Source organism: Meles meles, chromosome 12 (assembly GCF_922984935.1).
Source record: "Meles meles chromosome 12, mMelMel3.1 paternal haplotype, whole genome shotgun sequence".
NCBI lineage: Eukaryota > Metazoa > Chordata > Mammalia > Carnivora > Mustelidae > Meles > Meles meles.
The window spans coordinates 50,493,036-50,515,305 of NC_060077.1; the positions used below are offsets into that span (position 1 = coordinate 50,493,036).

Genomic DNA, 22,270 nt, shown 5'->3' on the forward strand with positions numbered 1-22,270 from the left:
TGCCTGGGTGGCTCAGTGGTTTAAGCCTCTGCCTTTGGCTCAGGGTCATGATCTCAGGGTCCTGGGATCGAGCCCCACATTGGGCTCTCTGCTCGGCAGGGAGCCTGCTTCCCTGCCACCGCCCGCCTGCCTCTCTGCCCACTTGTGATCTCTCTCACTCTCTCTGTCAAATAAATAAATGAAATCTTAAAAAATAATTCACTGTATAATAAGATGATAAATATAACACCCCTGGCTATGATAATATATACTTTTTGTCCTTCATATTTTCTTGCCCTCCATATTTACATAATAAATGTACTGAAAGAAAAAGTTCCCATTATTCTAGTATCAAGCCTCCAGATCAGACCATTATCATTTGCATCTTATTACCTAAATGAATCAGGACTTCCTTAATACTATTCAAACAAAACGAAAACCAGAAACAAAGTTGATGTGCTTAAAAGAGACAACAAATGACAAACTATCTCAAACTTTTTTGTTATTTAAAAAAGGGTTTTTATTCTGCCCAAATAATTTGATATAAATTATGCAAACAATTACTGAATTAGGGTTTTAAGCTGCATTGTTTCACTTAACCTTACTTATTATTAAGTAATTTACTCAAAAGTCTCAAATACAATAATCTACAGGGCCAAGATCTAGAACCAAGTCTGAAGAATTATATACACTGAACTTGTAAACTACATGTTTTAACACAAATACAGTACTTTGTGAAAACTCATGTTTGAATATGTAATTAGTAAAATGATGTTAAATGAGAAAAGCTATAATCTTTAATGTCTAGGAATAAAAAATATGCTGATTCTATCAAATGTGACTATTGGACATTTTCAGAAAGCCTTGCTACTTTAATTTGACTTTTAATACTCTAATGAATATACTGTTGTTTATTAAAGAAATATATTTAAGTTACTAACTCTGTCTTTCCAGATTACTACATGATATTTGAGTTTAATTCCTATTCACTAAAGAAACAGATTTTGTATGCTTACCATCAGACACTGTTTTAGGCACTAGAACAAAAGAGTGTGAACAGTAAAGATAAACTTCCTCCTTTTTTTTTTTTTTTTGGTAATTCTAATGAATTCAAGTATTTGAATTCTAGTGAAGTTTATGCTGTACATAGGATTAAGCAGATCCAATTATTTAAGACAATGGTGATTCGTTTTTAATAGCCCTGAACTTTTACCTAAATTACAGGAAAGCTTATGTTGGATTGACCATTTACAAGATTTTGCCAGCAGTATAAGAAACAAATTAAAAACTTCCTAAACTGGGGCACCTGGGTGGCTCAGTGGGTTAAAACCTCTGCCTTCGGCTCAGGTCATGATCCCAGGGTCCTGCCCCCCTCTCCCCCCCGCCTGCCTCTATGCCTACTTGTGATCTCTGTCTGTCAAATAAATAAATAAAATCTTTAAAAACAAAACAAAACGATAAAATTTCCTAAACCTTTCATTTTATCTGGAAGCAGTACACCCTCTAAAAGAACAGAGAGAAAAATACTATTCTACAATAATAAATCCAGTTGCTAAATTAAAAAATATTTCCATCTTCTCAAGTCATAGATACATATAAACCTACAAATCAACTAGAAGTGGGCACCAATTACAATACCATTGTCATATATGCATTTTTAAGCTCAAAAAAAGTAACTGTTGAAATTTTTTTTAAATAATCGTGAACACAGTAATATATAATTAACAAATTTAACAGGATCAACTTTTTGTGCAGCTTTTTGAAAAGATATATTTTGTGTGGTAGGTCTGCGAGTTTTTGTTATAATAGTCTCTGCACCAATTTGATTTAATTTTTCAGTAAAACTCAAAAGCTAAAAACAACTTTAAAAGAACTAATAAAGCTCAAAAGAGTCCACAATTTCATTCCTAGAAATGATACTTGTATTTTTTTTAAGATTTTTTTAAGATTTATTTATTTGACAGAGATCACAAGCAGGCAGAGAGGCAGGAAGAGAGAGAGGAAGGGAAGCAGGCTCCCTGCTGAGCACAGAGCCCAAGGTGGGGCTCGATCCCAGGACCCTGGGATCATGACCTGACCTGAAAGCAGAGGCTTTAACCCACTGAGCCACCCAGGTGCCCCCATACTTGTATTTTAATACTTGTATACAATGTGCCTTATTATATTGGAGTTAACAGTATAAATTAACAGACTATTTCTCTTTGCTCTCTGAAACAATCAAAATGATAAATTATAAATGTATATCTATCCTTAGGATTAATTTCAGACTCATAAATTACAATGACTAGATTTTTTAATTACAATTTTATAAAATTAAATTTACAAAATTACAATTTTCAATTTCAAATTACAATGACAAATTACTTTTCCCCCCTTAATTTCATTTGCAAAGCTGAGAGAGAAAAAAGGGAACAGGGAGAGGTTCGTTGGGTGACGTCTCAAGGTGTAGGTAGCAAGTATCCCTATTTCACAGATGGGAAAACTAAAGCAAGCCAGTCCTAGGTCAGGCGGGCTTAGGAATGTGAGGAGACTGATCTGGAAGAACCAATCCCTCAGTGTGGTTTGTTGGTTTCTGGTCTGGGGCTCTTTGAGTCTCAAAGGACTCAGCATATTGGCTAGAGGGTAAAAAGAAAGCCACTTTAAAACTTACTTTCAAATTGTAGAATAAATGCAGTGTTTTTGTTTAAAAACTACTACCACATCATCAGTTAAAGCTCCCAAATAGTTACTTAATTAATAACTATTAATATAATAATTAAATAACTGCCTTTTAATCATTCCTTTTTAAAACAAAATTAAAATTCTCTGGATCACTCTTTTTCTATTTTTCCTGTCACTTGACAGAAATTTAGTGTAAGAAGTCCCACAAATGTTTCTTTTCCTTGAATAATTAACCCCTTTATTAAAAAATCGTAAGTAGCTTTAACAATTTTTCTAGTATCTCTTGATATAGAGATATGTACATAAAAATATAGCCAAAGTATTTCAATAGCCAAGTATTTCAATACTTTGATTTTTAACTCAAAGAACAGCTAATAATATCTCAACAAACATTAAGAAAAACTTTCGAAAGTCAAAATGTTTCTGTTCATAGAATTTGAGTGTTTCCTAAGCATTTCTCAAGGAAGGACTATTTAAAGTGTGGTCTCCTCTGGTTTACTTCCACCTATCTATCAAAACAGAAGATTCTGTTTATTTATTTTATTTTGGGGGAGGGGGCAGAGAGAGAGAGAGAGGGGATCTTAAGCAGACACCCTGCTGAGCACAGAGCCCAAGAACAGAAAACTTTTAATGTAAAACATGAGCTTATTTTTAAAGCTATCTAAGAAAATATTTTTCTAAGATTTATTTTATTTGTTTGAGAGTGAGAAAGCATGCATAAAGGTTTGAAGCGAGAGAAATGCGAGCAGACTCTGTGCTGAGGACAGAGTTCAGTAGGGGAAGAGGGGGGAAATGCCTCGATCTTACAACCCTGATATCAGACCTGAGCTGAAACCAAGAGTCAGAGGCTAAAAAGCTCAACAAACTGGGCTATTCAGGTGCCCCCAAGAGAATGTTTTACATGAAGTGACTATTAAAACTTTAAATAGAACTCGTATTAAAAAAATGTTTTTTCATCCAATAGATATCATATAATTAAAATATCTTTACAAGGATCTCATAGGATTAAAACAGTAAGTACTGCTACAACCTCATAAAACTTTCTTTTTTGGCAACAATTTTCTTTGGTGTTTATATATGAAATACCAAAATTTAACTGCAAAGTTTATTTGTCCTGAAGAGATTTTTTAAATACTGAAAAGTTCCCCACTGATTTCCATTCTATTCTTTCTTGAAAAGTAACTTTTATTTCTTTAAATCAGATCCCTAACACAGAAAATAGTTTATATAGAAAATGACTATTAAGAAATTCAGATTATGCAAACAAAGCAGAAAGTGCTATATTATAGTAAAAGGAAAAATTATACATTAGTAATACAAATAAAAAATGTGATATTTTTAAAAACAGTAAGTTTAGAACAAAATATTCCTATAAAGAACCTCAGTTCCTTTCTCCAAAAAATTACTATTTTTTTTTTTTGGACATGAAAAATAGACATTAGTGCTTTAATAACACACTTACTTTTCTAACTAGAAACAACCTCTAAAAACAAAGTTAGATCTACACACAGTATCTTTAGAAAGCTAAACTTAAAATAAAGATAGCTAAAATGTAACAGATGTTATTGTCTACAATCACAGTAACAAAAATTACAATTTCTTAGTATAAATCCTTGGAAAAAATCTCTTGTCAGTGTATATACAGAAGTTTATGATTTTTAATTTCTTGAAGTAGGGTGAGGGGTGGAATGAAAAGGAGTGATTCACAGCCCTCTAAAAAGATACGTGTTTATGCTCCTTCTAAAAATTACTATTTTCTACATACACATTGCCACATGCGTAATTTTTGGTTCTTCAAATCTTATGATGTCGTATGGACCCATTCTATGGACCCATTCTATGTGCACACAGAATGGACCCATTCTATGTGCATTCTTGCGCACACCCTACTCTCCATGATAGTTTCTAAGCAGTGTGCCCTCATTACTGTAGTTGCTGGGAGAATTATTATCAATTTTCTTGCTATCTCTCCTTTTAATCAAACTCTATAGAAAAATATCTGGACTCCCTTCTGACCTGGCACTGACTGGATCTTGCTGTTATTTTGAAACTTTAATTGCCCTAATTAAAAAAAAAAAAATCTATCATGGGCACTAAACAACTTTGAGGGAAAAAAATGGAGCAAGCACCAGTTTTGTGAATCTACATTGACAATTTTCTACTGTCTCTTTGTTTTCAGTGCATTTCATCAAAATTACAAAAAATTCTGTATTACTCTTTAAGCATTAGAAAATATAATTTTATCATAAATAATTATCAACAGTTTAACCTTAACTACCTTTATCTGGGTACAGTTTAGTTGTTTTTCAAAATCGAAATCTAGAAAATTTTGTTGCATTAACCTCACATTTTGTAATTGAAATAGCTTTAGGCTGGCAATATGCCAACTGTTTTAAAGGGCAATTAGCAGAACAGAGCGCCACTTACTGGTTTTTAGTTATTATTCACAAGAATACTTAAAGAAGAAACATGACAATAATTTCATTCTCTGAGATTGGTAATAAACTTTAATAGACTTCACCCCATTCTAAGAATAGAAGAATACAGCAGCATCTCCACTGAACACTCTAAAAAACAAATTGTGTTAAAATTACCTCTTTTTTTTTTCTAAGATTTTATTTATTTATTTGAGAGAGAGACAGTGAGAGAGAGCATGAGCGAGGAGAAGGTCAGAGAGAGAAGCAGACTCTCCATGGAGCTGGGAGCCGATGCGGGACTTGATCCCGGGACTCTGGGATCATGACCCGAGCCAAAGGCAGTCGTCCAACCAACTGAGCCACCCAGGCGTCCCTAAAATTACCTTTTAATGTTGAAATACATCAGAAAATTCATAAAAATCAAGGGAAATTCATAAAAATTAATATATCCTTAATAAGTAAAATAAGCCGGGGCGCCTGGGTAGCTCAGTGGATTAAGCCGCTGCCTTCGGCTCAGGTCATGATCTCAGGGTCCTGGGATCGAGCCCCGCATCGGGCTCTCTACTCCGCAGGGAGCCTGCTTCCTCCTCTCTCTCTGCCTGCCTCTCTGCCTACTTGTGATCTCTGTCTGTCAAATAAATAAACTCTTTAAAAAAAATAAAATAATAAAAAAAATAAGTAAAATAAGCCATAGAGTAAAGGTTTTTTAAGGGGCTGAACTTGCAAAGACAGAATTATTATTTTCTCAACTTTCTTGCTCTAAACCAAATGTTTGGTTATTTATTTATTTGCTTAAAAACAATTTTTCTTAAATAAACACCCAAGAATCTTAAACTGTCCAAAAGACATAAAGATAAATAAGCTTTAAGAGCTTAATTAAGCAAACTTCTAAATGTAAAAATAAAAAAATTATTTTAAGCTAGTTTCAAACTCAATGTTCCTTTTTTATGGATATGATTATGGCTCCCTTCAAACTTCTACTTTCATGAATCAGCTACCAACTTGAAAAAAAAGATTTTCTTTTCAAAGGCTAACACAGCATTCAAGTCAAAAATGACATCAGGGGCTGGAGCACCTGGGTGGCTCAGTTGGTTAAATGTCTGCCTTTGGCTCAGGTCAGGATCTCAGGGTCCTGAGATCAGGCAGAATCCGCCTGCTGCTGAGCTGGAAGTCTGCCTGCTCCTCCCCCCTTATCTTACTCTCCCAAATAAATAAAATATTCTTTTAAAAAATGAATGACATCAGGGGCACCTGAGTGGCTCAGTCATTTAAGTGTCTGACTTCAGCTGCGGTCATGATCTCAGGGTCCTGGGATCAAGCCCTGCCTGAAGCCCCACTTGGAACCCCGTGTGTGGGGCTCTCTGCCCAACAGGGAGTCTGCTTGTCCCTCTGCCCCTCCCTCTGCTCATGCTCACTCTCAATCTCTCAAATAAATAAAATCTTTAATGAAAAAAGAAAAAAAACTTTAAAAAATAAAGAATGACATCAAGCTTATTTACCTTGGTTTGGCTGCATATTCATATTTGGTCTGGGGCCATAGCTTCCTATTGGTTGCCCTTGACTCATCGTCATCTGATTCTGTACTGGCATGCTCTGTGATGATGGCACAGAATGGTTGTAACCTCCCATGGATCCATGGCTACTTGAAGGCATGTTCATGGAACTGTTTGTCATATTGAGTTGATTGGGTCCAGGTCCCTGAATAGGCATATGGTTAGGCCCTTTGAAGAAAAGTGGTCAGAATCAAATACAAAAGTTAATGGGCTATTAAACTTTGGTCTATTAAAAAAGTACTTTAAAAGCTTTTAATCTTTTTGCATACCATAATAATACTACTAAACAATAACTTGAGTATTTAATCAATAGCAAACAAAGTAAATGCTTTATATGAATGATAGCAAATATTGTGAAGTAGATGCTATTCCCATTTTATAGATTTAAGGAACTGATGCTTTTAGACGCCAGCAACATTCTGGGGGGAAAAAAAAAAGCAATGCTAAAGGAATAGCTTTATAAGAGAGCAAAATGTATAAAGGAGAAGTAATTAAAAGTATACAGTATTGTGCTCACTTTGGCAGCACATATACTAAAACTGGAATGATACAGAGAAGATTAGCATGGTCCCTGCGCAAGGATGACACACAAATTCGTGAAGCGTTCCGTATTTTAAAAAAAAAAAGTATACAGTATTAGCACGTAAATGAATTAACAAATTAATGGGCCCAGAGTAGAGTCTAAAAAAAAAACACACCCAAATTTCTAATTTTGTAAGAGTGGTGAAATTAAGTATCAATAGGCAAAAGAAAGACAATTCAATAAGTAATATGACCACTGAGTAGCCATCTGGAAAACAGTCTACCACATTCCTTCTACCTAAAATAGTTCCAGATGAATAAAAAAATTAAACACTACAAAAGAAAAAAGAAAAAAGAAAAAAAATCATAAAGGGGAATTTCAAAAAGGAGAACTTTCTAAAATGATCTTGAAGCAGAAGGGTCTTCTTACATGCCAGAAAACCCAAAGCCCTAAAAGACTGCTAAACTAGACTACATAAAAATAAAAAATTAAATATGACCAAACCAGACCAAATGAAAATATAGTAATAATAAAAAGTGGGGAAAAATTATTAACAAGACCTATCACGGACTGAACTAATTATTTAACATATAAAATAAATAAAAGACCACCAGCAATAAAAGAAATGGCAAGGGACATGAATAATCAGTTCATACAAAAACTACCAAAGGGACATAAACATGAGAGGACTGCTTGCTTCACTTATAATAAAAAGGCCAATTAAAACCATGAGACCCTTTTTTCATCTTTCAGGTTCCAAAGACCCAAAGTTTTGATCTATGAAGAAAAGTAATTTCAGATACTGTTGAGGTATATAAGTATACGAATAAGTACTATTTTTATGTAGAGCAATTTGACAATAACTACCACATATTAAAATATATATACCTTTAACCCAACAACTGCAGTTCTATAAATATAAGGCCTTTGTGTGTACACATGCATGAATGCAAAACTGTGTATGTGTGTTTATTTATTTACTAATTTACTTTTATTTTACAAGCATATTCACAAAGCATAATTTTTAATATCAGAAGACTAGAAATAACCTGTATTTCCATCATAAGGAACTGTTCAAATAAATTAGGGGCATCCATGAGAAAGAATGAAATACAGTCACCAAAAGCATGAGGCAGCTCTTCATGTATTGAGTGGTCTCTCTAAAATGGTCTCTAAGATCTATCTTTAAGAAGGAAAAAATATCATATATACTACTACATGATGTATGTTACCACTTCTGTTTTTTTTTAAAAAAAGAAGAAGACAAAAGAAAAAAGAGTGTTATGCATATGTTCTGGATACAGAGAATATCTCTTGAAGGATAACCAGAACCGATGACTCTCTGGAACAAAGTATCTGGAGGCAGGGGCTATATACCTTTTGGTACCTTTTGACTTTGGTACCACAGGTTTATTATTGTCTAATTTTTTTTAACCTGTTAAATGTTTTAAAAAAGGAACATGAAATTGTGGTTATTTGACCAAGATCAAGGAGCACATAAGTACCTCTATAACTTAGATTAGAAAATATTAAAACAAAACTTAAATAGGTTATTAAAAGCCTAGATACAAATTCATGTGCATACCAAAGCTGGCAAAGCTCTATGAAGGAGTGTATTAAATAAAGGAAACAAAGTAACTGGACTTCAATTTCTCCTACACCTAACTAGAACTCTTTATTAGAGAATTCTTTTGGAAGCTCTACAGTGTTCTAGATAACGCAGGTCACCACTTGTTGAAAATCTTTGGTTTATAAAGAATATAACTACTCCAGATGGCCGTATACAAAAACCCAAATGTCGTGTTAACAATAATCACATTGCCATTCAAGTGCTTCTTTGGCCTTAAGCTTTAATAATGTTACACAGAGAAGTTAAGTCAAAATTCTAATTAACAGTACCACCATAAAAAATCACAAAACTTTTAACTTGCTAACATGCACTAGCACTACCCTTCTGGTTCAAAAAACAACAGGTCCTGATGAGTTAAATGTGAATTCAGCAAGAAGCATCCTCCTGACTACAACCTAACAAGTAGTTACATCTTTATTCCCAGCCCCACACAGCATGTGGGTTTTTTTTGAGGGGGGGGGTTGGCCACGGATTCTGGCAAGCCTCAGAAAGAAACAAGATAGTCACCAAAACAGCGTCAACCTCCTACAAATCACCAATCTTCTATGAATGAGACTACCTGGCTTCTTTTGCTTCGTGCTCTCCTTTACCTCATTTCCTATACCCATTGTCTCTGGACACCAATGTTACCATCCAACACAATCAGCTAAGACAACACTATCCTAAGGATGCTAATTCCTAATTTTAAAAAATGAACTTCATCGTTATTCTAATTTATTTTCATTATTCCTATTTATATAATACTTCCTTTTAGTTAATGAAAATAGCCTTTGTTTTTAGAAAGTACAAATATTCTCATATTAAATGCAGAAAACAACCCACCAAAAATTATGGGTATGGGTTGTAGCTATTGTTACAAAAACAAAATAGTTTAAAGATACTTTTCAGATTAAAAATTCAAACCAACAAAAGGTAACTAATTAAGCATCCAATGACCTAGAAGATATTCTAAGTGACTCCAAACTTAAAATGGATAAGTAGTAAAGAGAATATCTCATTATATAAAACATCTGACATTATTTTTCTTCTTTTAAATCTGCTTTAATATCAATTTGCATATATATATTATGCTATAAGCATATGTATTCATAAAAATCTATACCCAGCTTCAATAGTATCAATGAGGAAATACTAAATATATTAGCATTTTACAGATTTTTTTTCTTTTCCCCATGTGTTTTTTTTCCAGCAATACTGTCTCTGGGACCAGTAAATTTTTAAATAAATACAAAACCCAAGGAAATGTTATAGTACCTCTATAATCTATAAAGAAATTTTAATTCTTAAGTCATGGCACAATGCCTTTTTTTCCAAAAAGCTTCTAAAGCCAGCTGTATTGAATAGTTTCAGACAGACTAAATTTAGCCAGTTCTGTTCATCAGAGGAATGCTGTGTGTCAGCTACATCAAAGCCCAAGGGCAGCCTGATAAACACTGAATACAGGTCACGTAGCTCTGTAGCTAACAAACTCTAAGAGAGCTTGTACTCGGGGGCATTCAAAGCAGTTTTGTCATCAACAATCTAGTATCCCTTGAGCCCCCATGTCGTTTCAGTTGCTAAGCAACTCTGGTGTTAATGTCTTAGAGGAGAAAAACTTACCAGGCATCTGGCCGTTCATCTGGTTCTGCATGTGTGGTGCAGGAGGACCCCCACCTACCATTCCATCTGAAGGCATGTTGTGAGAGCGTGGAGGTGGGGGAGGGCCACTCTGATTCATCCCTCCAGGACCCATAGGCATATTCTGTGTGGGTGGCTGAAAGAAGACAGTGTAGTAAAACAAGAGAAACAGACTAATATATTAAAGATGCATATAACAGTGGCATATATTATTAAACTGAATAGAAACAAAAACACAAATGCATTTCAACTTATTCTAATGCATTTTAATCATGGAATAATTATTTACATCAAATTTAATATGCCCCCAAAACTTATCTTAGTATGAAGATATCATCTGACTGCCTCAAACCAAAAGAATACCACCAATTGAGCTATATTTTACTTTAAAAATTCTCAATAGTAAAAATAAATTCTTTAACATCCTATACAAAAATTCACATTTATCTATATATAAGGATTTTTAACTAATGTGTCCACTGTAGTTAAATTATGTTTCAAAACTTAAGTCTCCTTTCATTATTAATATATTTAGATATATTTACTATTAATATTGGATTTTACCTGGAAAGATGCAATAACAAAAAACTATAAACAGACCAGAAGCCCCAAAACGTGATATGCTTTGTAATACTGTTCGAGGGGCAAATAAAGTAATTTTGGCAAGGGAATGTTTTAAACCACGAAGACTCAGTTCAGTCCAACATTTTTGTGCCGACGACTCCTATAGATCAGAAACATTACTGATGGCCTCCAAGGGTACAGAGACAGCTGCCTCAAAAGGATGCCTTTGGCAAATTTCCTAATGAAAGTGTGAAGAAAATCACTGACTAACCTTGAGAGTTCACAAAAGGGCGAAAGGAAAAACACAGATACAGGGTGGTCTGCAACACCTGGCTCCCTTCTTAGGGGTATTTTGGTGAAGAAAGCAAATGATTAGTTGCTTTCCAAATCCCCATTTTTAAGTCTTAGAGGAGAAGGAGCTATATTCTTTACACATCTATTTCTGCCTTCTTTCTCTATTTCTCCATGTTCTGAAAACGTAACATCTACTCCTATAACTTTAGTTATTCTCTTCCTCCCACATTTTTACATGCCTAGTTAGCTAGCATTTCTGTACCATCCAGATTTTGTGAACACAATCCTCTCTGGCACCCTTAACAGATAAACACTGTCTTTTAACCATCACATGTGAAAACTCAAATCCCAACCATTTAATAATCACTAACATTTACACAAATAACCAAGTTCTATTCTAACAGCAACCACTTAAAATTCAAAGTCTTAGAGCACCTGAGTGGCTTAGTTGGTTAAATGTCTGCCTTTGGCTCAGGTCATGAACCCAGGGTCCCAGGATTGAGCCCCATGCTGGGTTCCCTGCTCTCTCCCTCTGAGTCTGCTTCTCCCTCTCCCTCTGCTTCTCCCCACTACTCACGTTCATTCTCTTTAATATATAAATAATAAAATCTTAAAGATAAATAAATAAATAAAATTCATAGTCTTGGTTTCTTCGCTACTAAATCCAGAAAATAATTGCTCTTTTATTAAATATTTTCTCTTTAATTCTCATTTTAAGTTTTTTATCCACTTTGGATTCTCTAAACAGTTAATGACTCTTCAGTTTTTAAAAAGAAATTACCAGGGGTGCCTGGGTGGCTCAGTGGGTTAAAGCCTCTGCCTTCGGCTCAGGTCATGATCCCAGGGTCCTGGGATCGAGCCCTGCATTGGGCTCTCTGCTTCAGTGGGGAGCCTGCTTCCTCCTCTCTCTCTGCCTGCCTCTCTGCCTACTTGTGATCTCTGTCTGTCAAATAAATAAATAAAATCTTAAAAAAAAAAAAGAAAGACATTACCAAACATCAACTTCCTGTCACATATCTTACTGTGAAATGATACTTTACTATCCTTGAAACACAGCTGACTGTGACCCTCTCGTTTGAAAATAAAAATCCTTCTATATTCTTGTCCAAATTTTCTGCTGAAAATTTATGTTCTCACTCTCAAAAGATAACAGTTTCATCATTTTCTTGTGATTTTACTTAATGAAACATCAGTATTCATGACTCCCACCATAATAGAGTAGCTTGTAACAAACTAACCCTCCTCCTGATAAAAGTTATAAAATCTGCACAAATGTAAAAACAATTTGAAGACACTAAAGAGCAATATAGGCAAGAGAAGCAGGAGGGGCTACAACTCTTAAGAGAAGGGAAGCACCAAAGCTCAGCTCCACAATCACCTTTGCTTGTCCTTGACTTTGCTGTATAAGAGGAAAAGAGGGCCCAAGCAGAAGTGGCAGCACTACTGGACTGAGAAGAAGACAGAGTTCTGGGTTATCAGAAAGGTAGAAACAAAAGAACAAAGTCCCAGAGTGGAAGAACCACCAAAAAGACAAAAATTCAAGAAAACTAGCATTAAACAGCAGTTAAGAGACTAAAGAGCTCAGTGGAGTATTTCAGCTTCTGCCCAATGCTGGAGAAACAAAGACTGGAGTGTAGTCTCTACCAAGCCAGAAAGGCCTTCAAAAACAACTCTAGCTCTCTGTTGAGACTTCAGAAGGACTCTCCTTTGATTAAGGTCAAAATGGAAATATCAGCCCTAACAAATCTTAGAGTCAACACTCAACACTCAAGGTAATCTAGTATTTCACCTTCTAAAGGAAAACAACTCTCTTTGGAGGAAAATAACACCTCCAATAACAACTGTAGAGCCTCTACAATTGTTCATTCATAAGTCCGGCATTTGATGAAAAATTACAAAGCATTCTGAAAAATAAGAATGAACAGCCAACACTCATTAGGATGGCTATAAAAATTTAAGAAAGAAAAAAAACTACAAAAAAGTAACAAGGGCTGGCAAGAATGTGGGGAAAATGGAACTCTTATACATGCTGGCAGGACTGTAAGGCATGCAGCTACTTTGGAATTTGGCAGTTCCTCAAAAAGTTAAACATAGAATTACCATATGACAGAGCAATTCCACTTCTAGTATAGACCCAAGAGAACTGAAAGCAAGCATTCACACAAAACTTACACACAGAATGTTCACAGTAGTATTAACCATCATAGCCAAAAAACAGAAAAAATTCAGAGTGTCCATCAACTGATGAATAAACAAAAATATCCTACAACGGAATATTATTCAGTCATCAAATGAAATGAAGTACTGATACATAATAAAACACAGATTAATCTTTTCTTTTTAAAGATTTCATTTATTTGTGAGAGAGAGAGAGAGTAAACACACACAAGCAAGGGGATGGGGCAGAGAGAGAGGGAGAAGCAGGCTCCCCACTGAGCAGGGAGCCCAACATGGGGCTCAATCCCAGGACCCTGAGATCATGACCCAATCAAAAGGCAGATACTTAACCAACTGAGCCACCCAGGTGCCCCAACAGTTTCATAATTCTATTATGAGGTCACCAAACTCTGATACCAAAACCTAACAAGCACAGTATTAGAAAGGAATCTATAAGCCAAACTTTCTCATGAACATAGACACAAAAACACTAAATAAAATTTTAGCAAACTGAATCCAGACTATATTAAAAAGATGATGCATTCTATAACCATACAACCAAAGATGTTAATTCTAAGAACAAGAACTGGTATAAATTTTGGAAAGCAATCACTGTAATTCACCAAACTACCAAAATAAAATCCACATAATATCTCAATATACAAAGGAAAAGTATTTGACAAAATTTAACATCTACTCATAATACAAACATTTAAAAATTTAGAGATAAATCCTCAATCTAATAAACCTAACTTATAAAAAATTTACACCTAATAACATCTTACTGATAAAATATTGGACTCTTTTTCCTTGCTTTCAGGAATAAGACAAGAATATCCATTAACACCATATCTATTCATCATAATAAACCCATAGACAAATCAATAGTATTAAGAATGGAAATAAAGGGGGTGCCTGGGTGGCTCAGTGGGTTAAAGCCTCTGCCTTCAGCTCAGGTCATGATCCCAGGGTCCTGGGATCGAGCCCCGCATCGGGCTCTCTGCTCCGTGGAGAGCCTGCTTCCTCCTCTCTCTCTGCCTACTTGTGATCTCTGTCTGTCAAATAAATAAATAAATCTTAAAAAAAAAAAAAATGGAAATAAAGCACAAAAGTAAAAAAAAAAAAAAGACTGGAAAAGACACATAAGTGTCATTATTCACACATGACATGATTGAATGCACAGAAAACCAAGAGACTCTATAAAAAATTATTTGAATAAGGTAACTGGATGAAGATTAATACATAAAAATCAACTGTATTTCTATATATTTTCAAAAAAATAACTAAAAAATGAACTTTTAAAAATAGTATATATAATAGCATAAAAAATGAGTAACTAGAAATAAATCTAATAAGATGTGCAATACTTCTACATTGCAACGCCGTTGAAAGAAATTAGGAGGGATATACCATTTTTATTGACTGGAAGACTCAATATACTGAAGATAACAGTTTCCCTAATGCTGACCTAGAAATTCCATGAAATCATAGTCAAAATCCCAGCAGGCTTTTTGAAGAAAATTCACAAGGTGATTCTAAAATTTATACAGAAATGCAGAAGAATTAGAATAGCCAGGACATTCTGGAAGAAAACAACAACAACAAAAAAAAACCACCGTTGCTCCATAATTGACATGTGGTTGGTGCAAAGATAAAGAGACCGATAGAACAGAAGTCAGAAACAGATCCACACATACAGTCACCTTATTAAAACAACCTATATTCAATGGGTAAAAATAGTATTTCCAACAAATGGTACTGTACCAATTGAATATTACATGAACAAAAATGAACCTTGACTGCTAGACTTAGATCATTCACAAATTTAATTTGTAATGGATAATGGATAAAAACTTTTAGAAGAAAATATAAGCATATTTTAATGAACTTGATATAACAAACTATTTTTCAAACAACATAAAGAAAAGCATAATCAATAAATTGGACTTCATTTCAATTAGAAATTGTTCATATAAAGATGTTCAGATAAATATATAAACACAATGAAAACAATTTTCAAAATGAGAGAAAACAGCACAGTGAAGAAAACAATTAACAAAACTAAAAAGCAACTTATGGAATGGGAGAAGATATTTGCAAATGACATATCTGGTAAAGAATTAGTGTCCAAAATACATAAAGAACTTATAAAACTGAACACCCAAAAACAAATAGTCTAATTAAAAAATGGGCAGAAGACATGAACAGACATTTCTCCAAAGAAGATACAGAGATGGCAAACAGACACAGGAAAAGATGTTCAACATCACTCATCATCAGGGAAATACGAATCAAAACCATAATCTCACACCTGTCAGAATGGCTAAAATCAACACAAGAAATAATAGGAGTTGGAAAGGATGTGGGAAAAAAGATACCCTCTTGTACTACTGGTGGGAATGCAAACTAATACAGCCATTGTGGAAAACAGTATGGAAGTTGCTTGGAAAGTTATAAATGCAACTACCCTACGATCCAGCAATCACACTACTGGGTATTTACCCAAAGAATACAGAAACACTAAATCAAACGCTGCTATACACATACACCCTGATGTTTATAGCAGCACTATTTTCAACAGTCAAGATCTGGAAGCAGCCCAAGTGTCCACTGATGAATGGCTAAAGATGTGTGTGTGTGTGTGTGTGTGATGGAATATTACAGAGATGGATGTATAATAATGGAATATTACAGAGATGTAATGTAATATAGTAGAGAGTATTAATCTAAGGAAGATAAGTCAGACAGAAAAATACTGTATGATTTCACTCATATGTGGAATTTAAGAAACAAATGAGCAAGGGAGAAAAAGAGAGCAAGAGAGAAAGACAAACCAAGAAACAGACTCTTAAATATAGAGAACACATTGATGGTTACCAGAGGCGAAGTGGGTGGAGGGATGGGTTAAATAGGTGATGGGGATTAAGGAATGCACTTGTAATGAGCACCGGTTATTATATGGAATTGTGGAATCACATTGTACACCTGAAACTAATGTAACACTGTATATTAACTGGGATTAAAATAAAAGCTTAAAAATCGTAGAAAATATTACATAGGCAACAACAGATTTATATCTAGAATGTATAACGAACTCCTACAAATCAATAATAAAAAAGACAACACAATGTAAAAATGGACAAAAACAGGGCGCCAGAAATCTTTTGATCTGTATCTATATCTTGACTGTAGTGGTGCTTACACAGATTTGTCAAAATTCATCTGTCTAATTAAAATAAGTAAATCTTACTTTATGTGAATTATACCTCAGATGACACTCCTTCAAGAAAGCCTTCCAGGACTATCAGAATGATCAGCACCATTATCTCCTATGTCCTAGGTGCCCTTTCTTCATAGCATCTGCTACAACTGTCATTTAAAATGTTTGTGTAAAGGGGGCGCCAGGGTGTTTTGGTCTGTTAAGCATCTGCCTTCCATCTGCCTTTGGCTCAGGTCATGATTCCAGGGTCCTGGGTTGGAGCCCCCCATCAGGCTCCCTGCTCAGCAGGGAGTCTGCTTCTTCCTCTGCCCCTCCCCTGACTAGTTTTCTCAATCTCTCTCTCTCTCTCTCTCTCTCTCTCTCGCTCTCGCTCTCACTCTCGCTCTCCCTCTCTATCTACTTGTGATCTCTCTATATATATATCAAATAAATAAAATCTTTTAAAAAAAAATAGAGGTACTCAACCAACAGTCACTAAATAAAAAAAGCATTCTGAAATATAAGCAGCACTTCAAATTCAATTAGGGACCGGTATTTTTGTGATAGCTTTTGTGTTCTTTATTGCCAAAACTGCTTATTCTCTATACTCCACATCCCCATTTGAAGTCTATCGGACATCTCAAGCTTGAAATCTACAACACTGAATCCCTGACATCTCCACCACCACCCCCTACCCAAATCCCTTTACCCGGCAGTCTCAGTTGATGGCAATTCCATCATTCTAGTTGCTCTCTGAAAATCAGAGAGTCATCCCTTACACGTCTCTTATTATCCTCTGCCTCCCACATTCAATTTTCAGCATATCCTTTAGACTCTACCTTTAAAATATATACCTACAATTTGACCATTTTTTCCACCTCCTCCTCCCTCCATGCTGATACAAACCACCATCACATCTCTCATGTTGATTACTTGCAATAGCCTCCTAACTGGATTCTCTGCTTCTATCCATGCTCCTCTATAATAAATTTTCCACACGGTTATCAGAACAAGCTTATTGTCAATTCACTCTTCTGCTCAGAATCCTCCAAGAGCTTCCAATTTCAAGGTAGAAACTAAAATCCCTAAAATAGCTTGCAAGATAGGATATGTCCACACAACTTCCTTACCTTATTCTGTTCTAGCCACAAACTTCATGTTGTTCCTTGAACAAGTTAGGCACAGTTTCACTTTAGGACCTTTCCACTGCTTGTTTCCTCTACCTAAAACATTCTTCCTCAAGTCTTTGCTCAATTGTCACCTTATCAATGAAGTCCTCCAGACCACTCTACTTCATACTGCAAACTCCGTCCCCAACATGCAGCACTCCTAATACATCTTTCCATTCTGTTTTCCTTTTCCACAGTTCTTATCACATTCCAATAAGCTATACAATTTAATCATGTATTATACCTGCCTTGTTTGCTAGAATGTAAAACCCAAGAGAGCAGGAATATTCATCTGCTTTGTAACTGATGTTCCAAAAAGTACCTATTGCCTGACACAGAGCAGGCACTTAATATTTACTAAATAAATGAACTCTCAAACTTAAACGATTTAGTATAAAATTAAAAATAATTCTGACTATAAAATTATCTTTAATGTTTCTTTAAAATATAAAAATATCACTGTAAAATATAATTTTTAGTTTAACATTCCTTCCTCTGTGTAATATCATTTGTGTAACTGTCATTAATATAGTTCCCCACAAGGAGGCACTAAAATGACACACAGGAGATGTAAAAATTATTACGCAAAACAGGGTATATGTATACATATATGTGTATGTGTGTGTGTGTGTGTGTGTGTGTGTATATATACATACACACACACACACATATATATATATGAATGGCACTCCCAAAAGCTGACAGATGACCAATACATACACAAACGAAAGAGTCAACCAAGAATGTCAACCAAGAATGGATGCAAAAGCATCATTACATTTGCCTTACTTCTTAGACCTACTGTCAGTCTTGACAAAAATGAGTTCCATACATATCTGAAACAGTTCAGAAAGCTCTCCTTGATTCCTCACTAATTCCACCAGAAATGTTAGCATGGTAACATGGGTAGCCTTGAACTGATGAACTTACCAAATGATTCTTCAATAATAATAATAATCTCATCAGTTGTGTCATCTTGTCCCTAAGTTAATATATAATTTAGTCCTACTATATAAAACCTGACCAGTTGAACTTCCACAACTAGTAACATTTTTCCACCTATTTTCACAGCATGATCATTCTCCAAATTTCCTAAGGAGTTAGGCTCCCAAATAATTCACTTACCAACAATACTCCCCCCAAGTTAGTAATAGGTTCACCGGAAACTCAACCTTTATTTTTGAAATAGCAAACACTCCCACCATAACAAATCCAACATTAGATTATCTCCACTACGAAAAACTAAGTCTACCTAACCCTAATGATGTGAATTATTAAGTAGTTGCTCCAGATCCATATAATCTTAGATAATGAAATAACTGCCTTCTTCCCAGACCAGCAGAATTCTCTGGAATATACTTCCAAAAACACAACTAATCCACTCCTAAAATATGGAGAGATAGGACTCTAAGCCTTTCTTATATTTGTAATAATACCATTAATTAAGAAACAGGAAAATATGTAACTGTTTAATCTTGAATTTATTTATTTTTACATTTATACCAATCTGGCTAAATTACAGAGTAATGTGTAATTATTACAAAACCAGAAACAATGCAACTAGGAATCATTGCTAAAAACTTTATATACATACCTCCAGAAACTTTTTAAAAATGTGTATACACACACACACACACACACACACACACACACACACACAGTTTTTAAAAGGAGGGTCACACTACTACTGTGTGATTTTATTCTACTGTACAAATTATTCTTTATTGGCATATAATTCAATCTCACTTAAGAGTGTAAAATTCAACTATATAAGCTATAAAAAAATTTTTTTTGAAGATTTTATTTATTTGGGGTGCCTGGGTGGCTCAGTCGAAAAGTGTCTGCCTTCCCCTCAGGGCATGATCCCAGGGGTCCTGGGTTCGAGCCCCACATCAAGCTCCCTGCTCAGCGGGAAGCCTGATTCTCCCACTCCCCCTGCTTTTGTTCCCTCTCTCGCTGTGTCTCTCTGTCAAAATAAATAAAATCATTAAAAAAAAATATTTTAATTATTTGACAGAAGACAAATAGTGAGAGCAGGGCGAGTGAGAGAGGGAGAAGCAGGTTTCCTGCCAAGCAGAGAGCCCAAAGCAGCTCGATCCCAGGACCACAGGATCATGACCTGAGGCAAAGACTGAGCCACCCAAAAGCCCCTAAGCTATAAAAACTTTTAACCCACCCTCAATACTGAGACTAGTTTCCTAGTTTTTGTTTTGCTAATATAAACAAAGCTTAAATTAACAGTCCCATACAAATACTTTTCTGTACTCATTCTGTGCAAATTAAGAGTGAATTACATAAATTTCCAACATTTAGGTTCTTTTCTTGCCTCTCCCACCTTTTTTTTTTTTTTTACATGAAAAGGTACTCAACATCTTTAAATGTCAGGGAAATGCAAATCAAAACTACAATGAAATATCTATAATGAGGTACCTACAATGAAGTATCTCACACTTGTGAGAATGACTATTACCAAAAAAAATAAGTGTTGGTGAGACTTACACATGGTTAGTGGGAATGTGCAACCACTATGGAAAACAGCACAGAATTTCCTGAAAAAAATTAAGAGACCTACTGTATGACCCAGCAATTCCACTGATGGGTATTTATCTGAAGGAAATAAAAATACTCACTTGAAAAGATGCCTGCACCCCCATGTTTACTGCAGTATCATAAGTGGGGCACCTGGGTGGCTCAGTCTGTTAAGCCTCTGACTTGGTTTTGGCTCAGGTCAGGATCTCAGGGTTGTAGGATCAAGCGCCGTCTGGGACTCTGTGCTCAGCATAGAGTCTGCTTTTCCCTCTCCCTCTGTCCCCCCACCCCCAGTTAGGGTGCACAGCAACTAGAACTCTCATAACTTGCTGGTGAGAATACAAAACGGTACAGTCATCCTGGGAAAAAGTTCAGTAACTTCATGTGGAATCCAAAATAGTCAAACACATAGAAGCAGCTAGTAGAATGGTGGTTGCCAGGAGCCAAAAAGATCTAAGACTATGCAAACATATTATCACTCAGAGAAATTGGGACTTATCCCCGATTTATCAGGGTCACTGTCTGATGACAATGCACTGTGGGATTCTTCAAAATACTTGCTGCAGGTGTCACAAAATCTCTGGTGGCTCAGTCAGTTAAGTGTCTGCCTTCGGCTCAGGCCACAATCCCAGAGGATGGGGACCCGCTCCTTGCTCAGTGGGGAGTCCACTTCTCTCTCTGCCCCCACCCCTCTTGCTTGCTCTCCCTCTCTCAAAGAAATAAAATCTTGCTCTGGAGGCCACAGAGCTGTCCAAGCAGGCACAAAGCTGGGTCTCCTGGTTTCTTTCCATCAAACAGCCAAGAAGACCACTAGTCATCCCCCCCTCCCCCAGAACCCGCCTCAGAGCTGCAGGTGGAGGCAGCCTAGCACGTGGGCCTCTAGCAGCTCTGGTAGCAGCTGCGTAAGCCAGGGCAGATCCAGGGCAGAATGGGCAGGATTGGTTGAGAAGAGCGCCTGGGAAGCCTTCCAGCAGTGGTCCCCCGGCCCCAGGGGGCCCGTGCAGAGCAGGCTGGAAGCCTCCTGGCTCTGGCCACCCCCCTCCCGTCTAGGCCTCTCCTGGCATGTGTGGGCCCTGCACCTGAGGGGTCACAGCATTCCCCCTTCAATATTTAGGTTCTTTTCTTTCTTAAGCCAAAGAAATGCCTCTTCTTAGAGAAGTGAGCTAGATACATTATTTTCAATTATGACAAAGAAACAATCCTTAGGTTCCTTAGTACATGTAGAAGCTACTGTCACAGATTTACAGTTCTGCCAAAAAAATGTATATACATACACATATATACATACATGCACAGAAATATTTATATTCCTTGCAATAAGATATAACTAATTATTTGTATTCCTTGCAATAAGATATAACTAATCTCTTTACATATCTGGACTGAATTAGTGCTTGAATTTCATAAATACTGTCCAGCAAAGAGTTAACGTGATTTTATTCTAGGATTCTGAAAACACATGACAGGCAATAATATTGGTAAATGTTCCCTGTAATATACTAATCCAGAAAAATGTACCCCCAAAAATCGATTCTCTACAAAATACAGGGTTACCTCGACTATGAAACTTTTCCTGATACTCAACAGCAGAACTAGTCACTTTTTCTACGTAAAATGTACTTTAAACGTCTAGTACTTTTAAAATAACATGTATTACACTGTACTCTTACCATCTGTTGTCTTTAATTTAAAGAACTTTAGGCATCTAAAAAGTTTTATTTTATATTTCTAATACAATAAAATCAATATTTTCCTTATAGCCTGTTTTCATTCTCAAGGAAGTCTTCCATACCTCAAAATCAGATAAATAATTGATGACTTAATCTATCTTGAATCTCATACAAACACAGACTTTAAGACATTTCATCACTTGTGGTCTGCTTTTCTTTTTAATACCAGAAATGTTTTAATTAGACACCTCTCATTGTGCAGCACCACACTATGTACAAGAGGAAGACTTCGAAAGTAACTGTGAGTA

At 35.6% G+C, this 22,270-nt stretch overlaps 1 protein-coding gene and 1 non-coding gene across 4 annotated transcripts in view; one reads left to right on the top strand and one right to left on the bottom strand.

Moving 5' to 3' along the window:
• Positions 1–22,270, bottom strand: part of SS18 (SS18 subunit of BAF chromatin remodeling complex) — a 92,731-nt gene that overhangs the window by 41,302 nt on the left and 29,159 nt on the right. For all 3 annotated transcript variants that reach the window (XM_046025360.1, XM_046025361.1, XM_046025359.1), the window contains exons 4-5: positions 10,363–10,516; positions 6,557–6,778 (exon numbers count right to left, since the gene is read on the bottom strand). In XM_046025360.1, the coding sequence (XP_045881316.1) occupies positions 6,557–6,778; positions 10,363–10,516 (376 nt within the window). The remainder of the gene's footprint in view (positions 1–6,556; positions 6,779–10,362; positions 10,517–22,270) is intronic.
• On the top strand, positions 7,120–7,226 carry LOC123954752. The gene has a single exon (XR_006821129.1). It is a non-coding gene; the product is annotated as a U6 spliceosomal RNA (small nuclear RNA).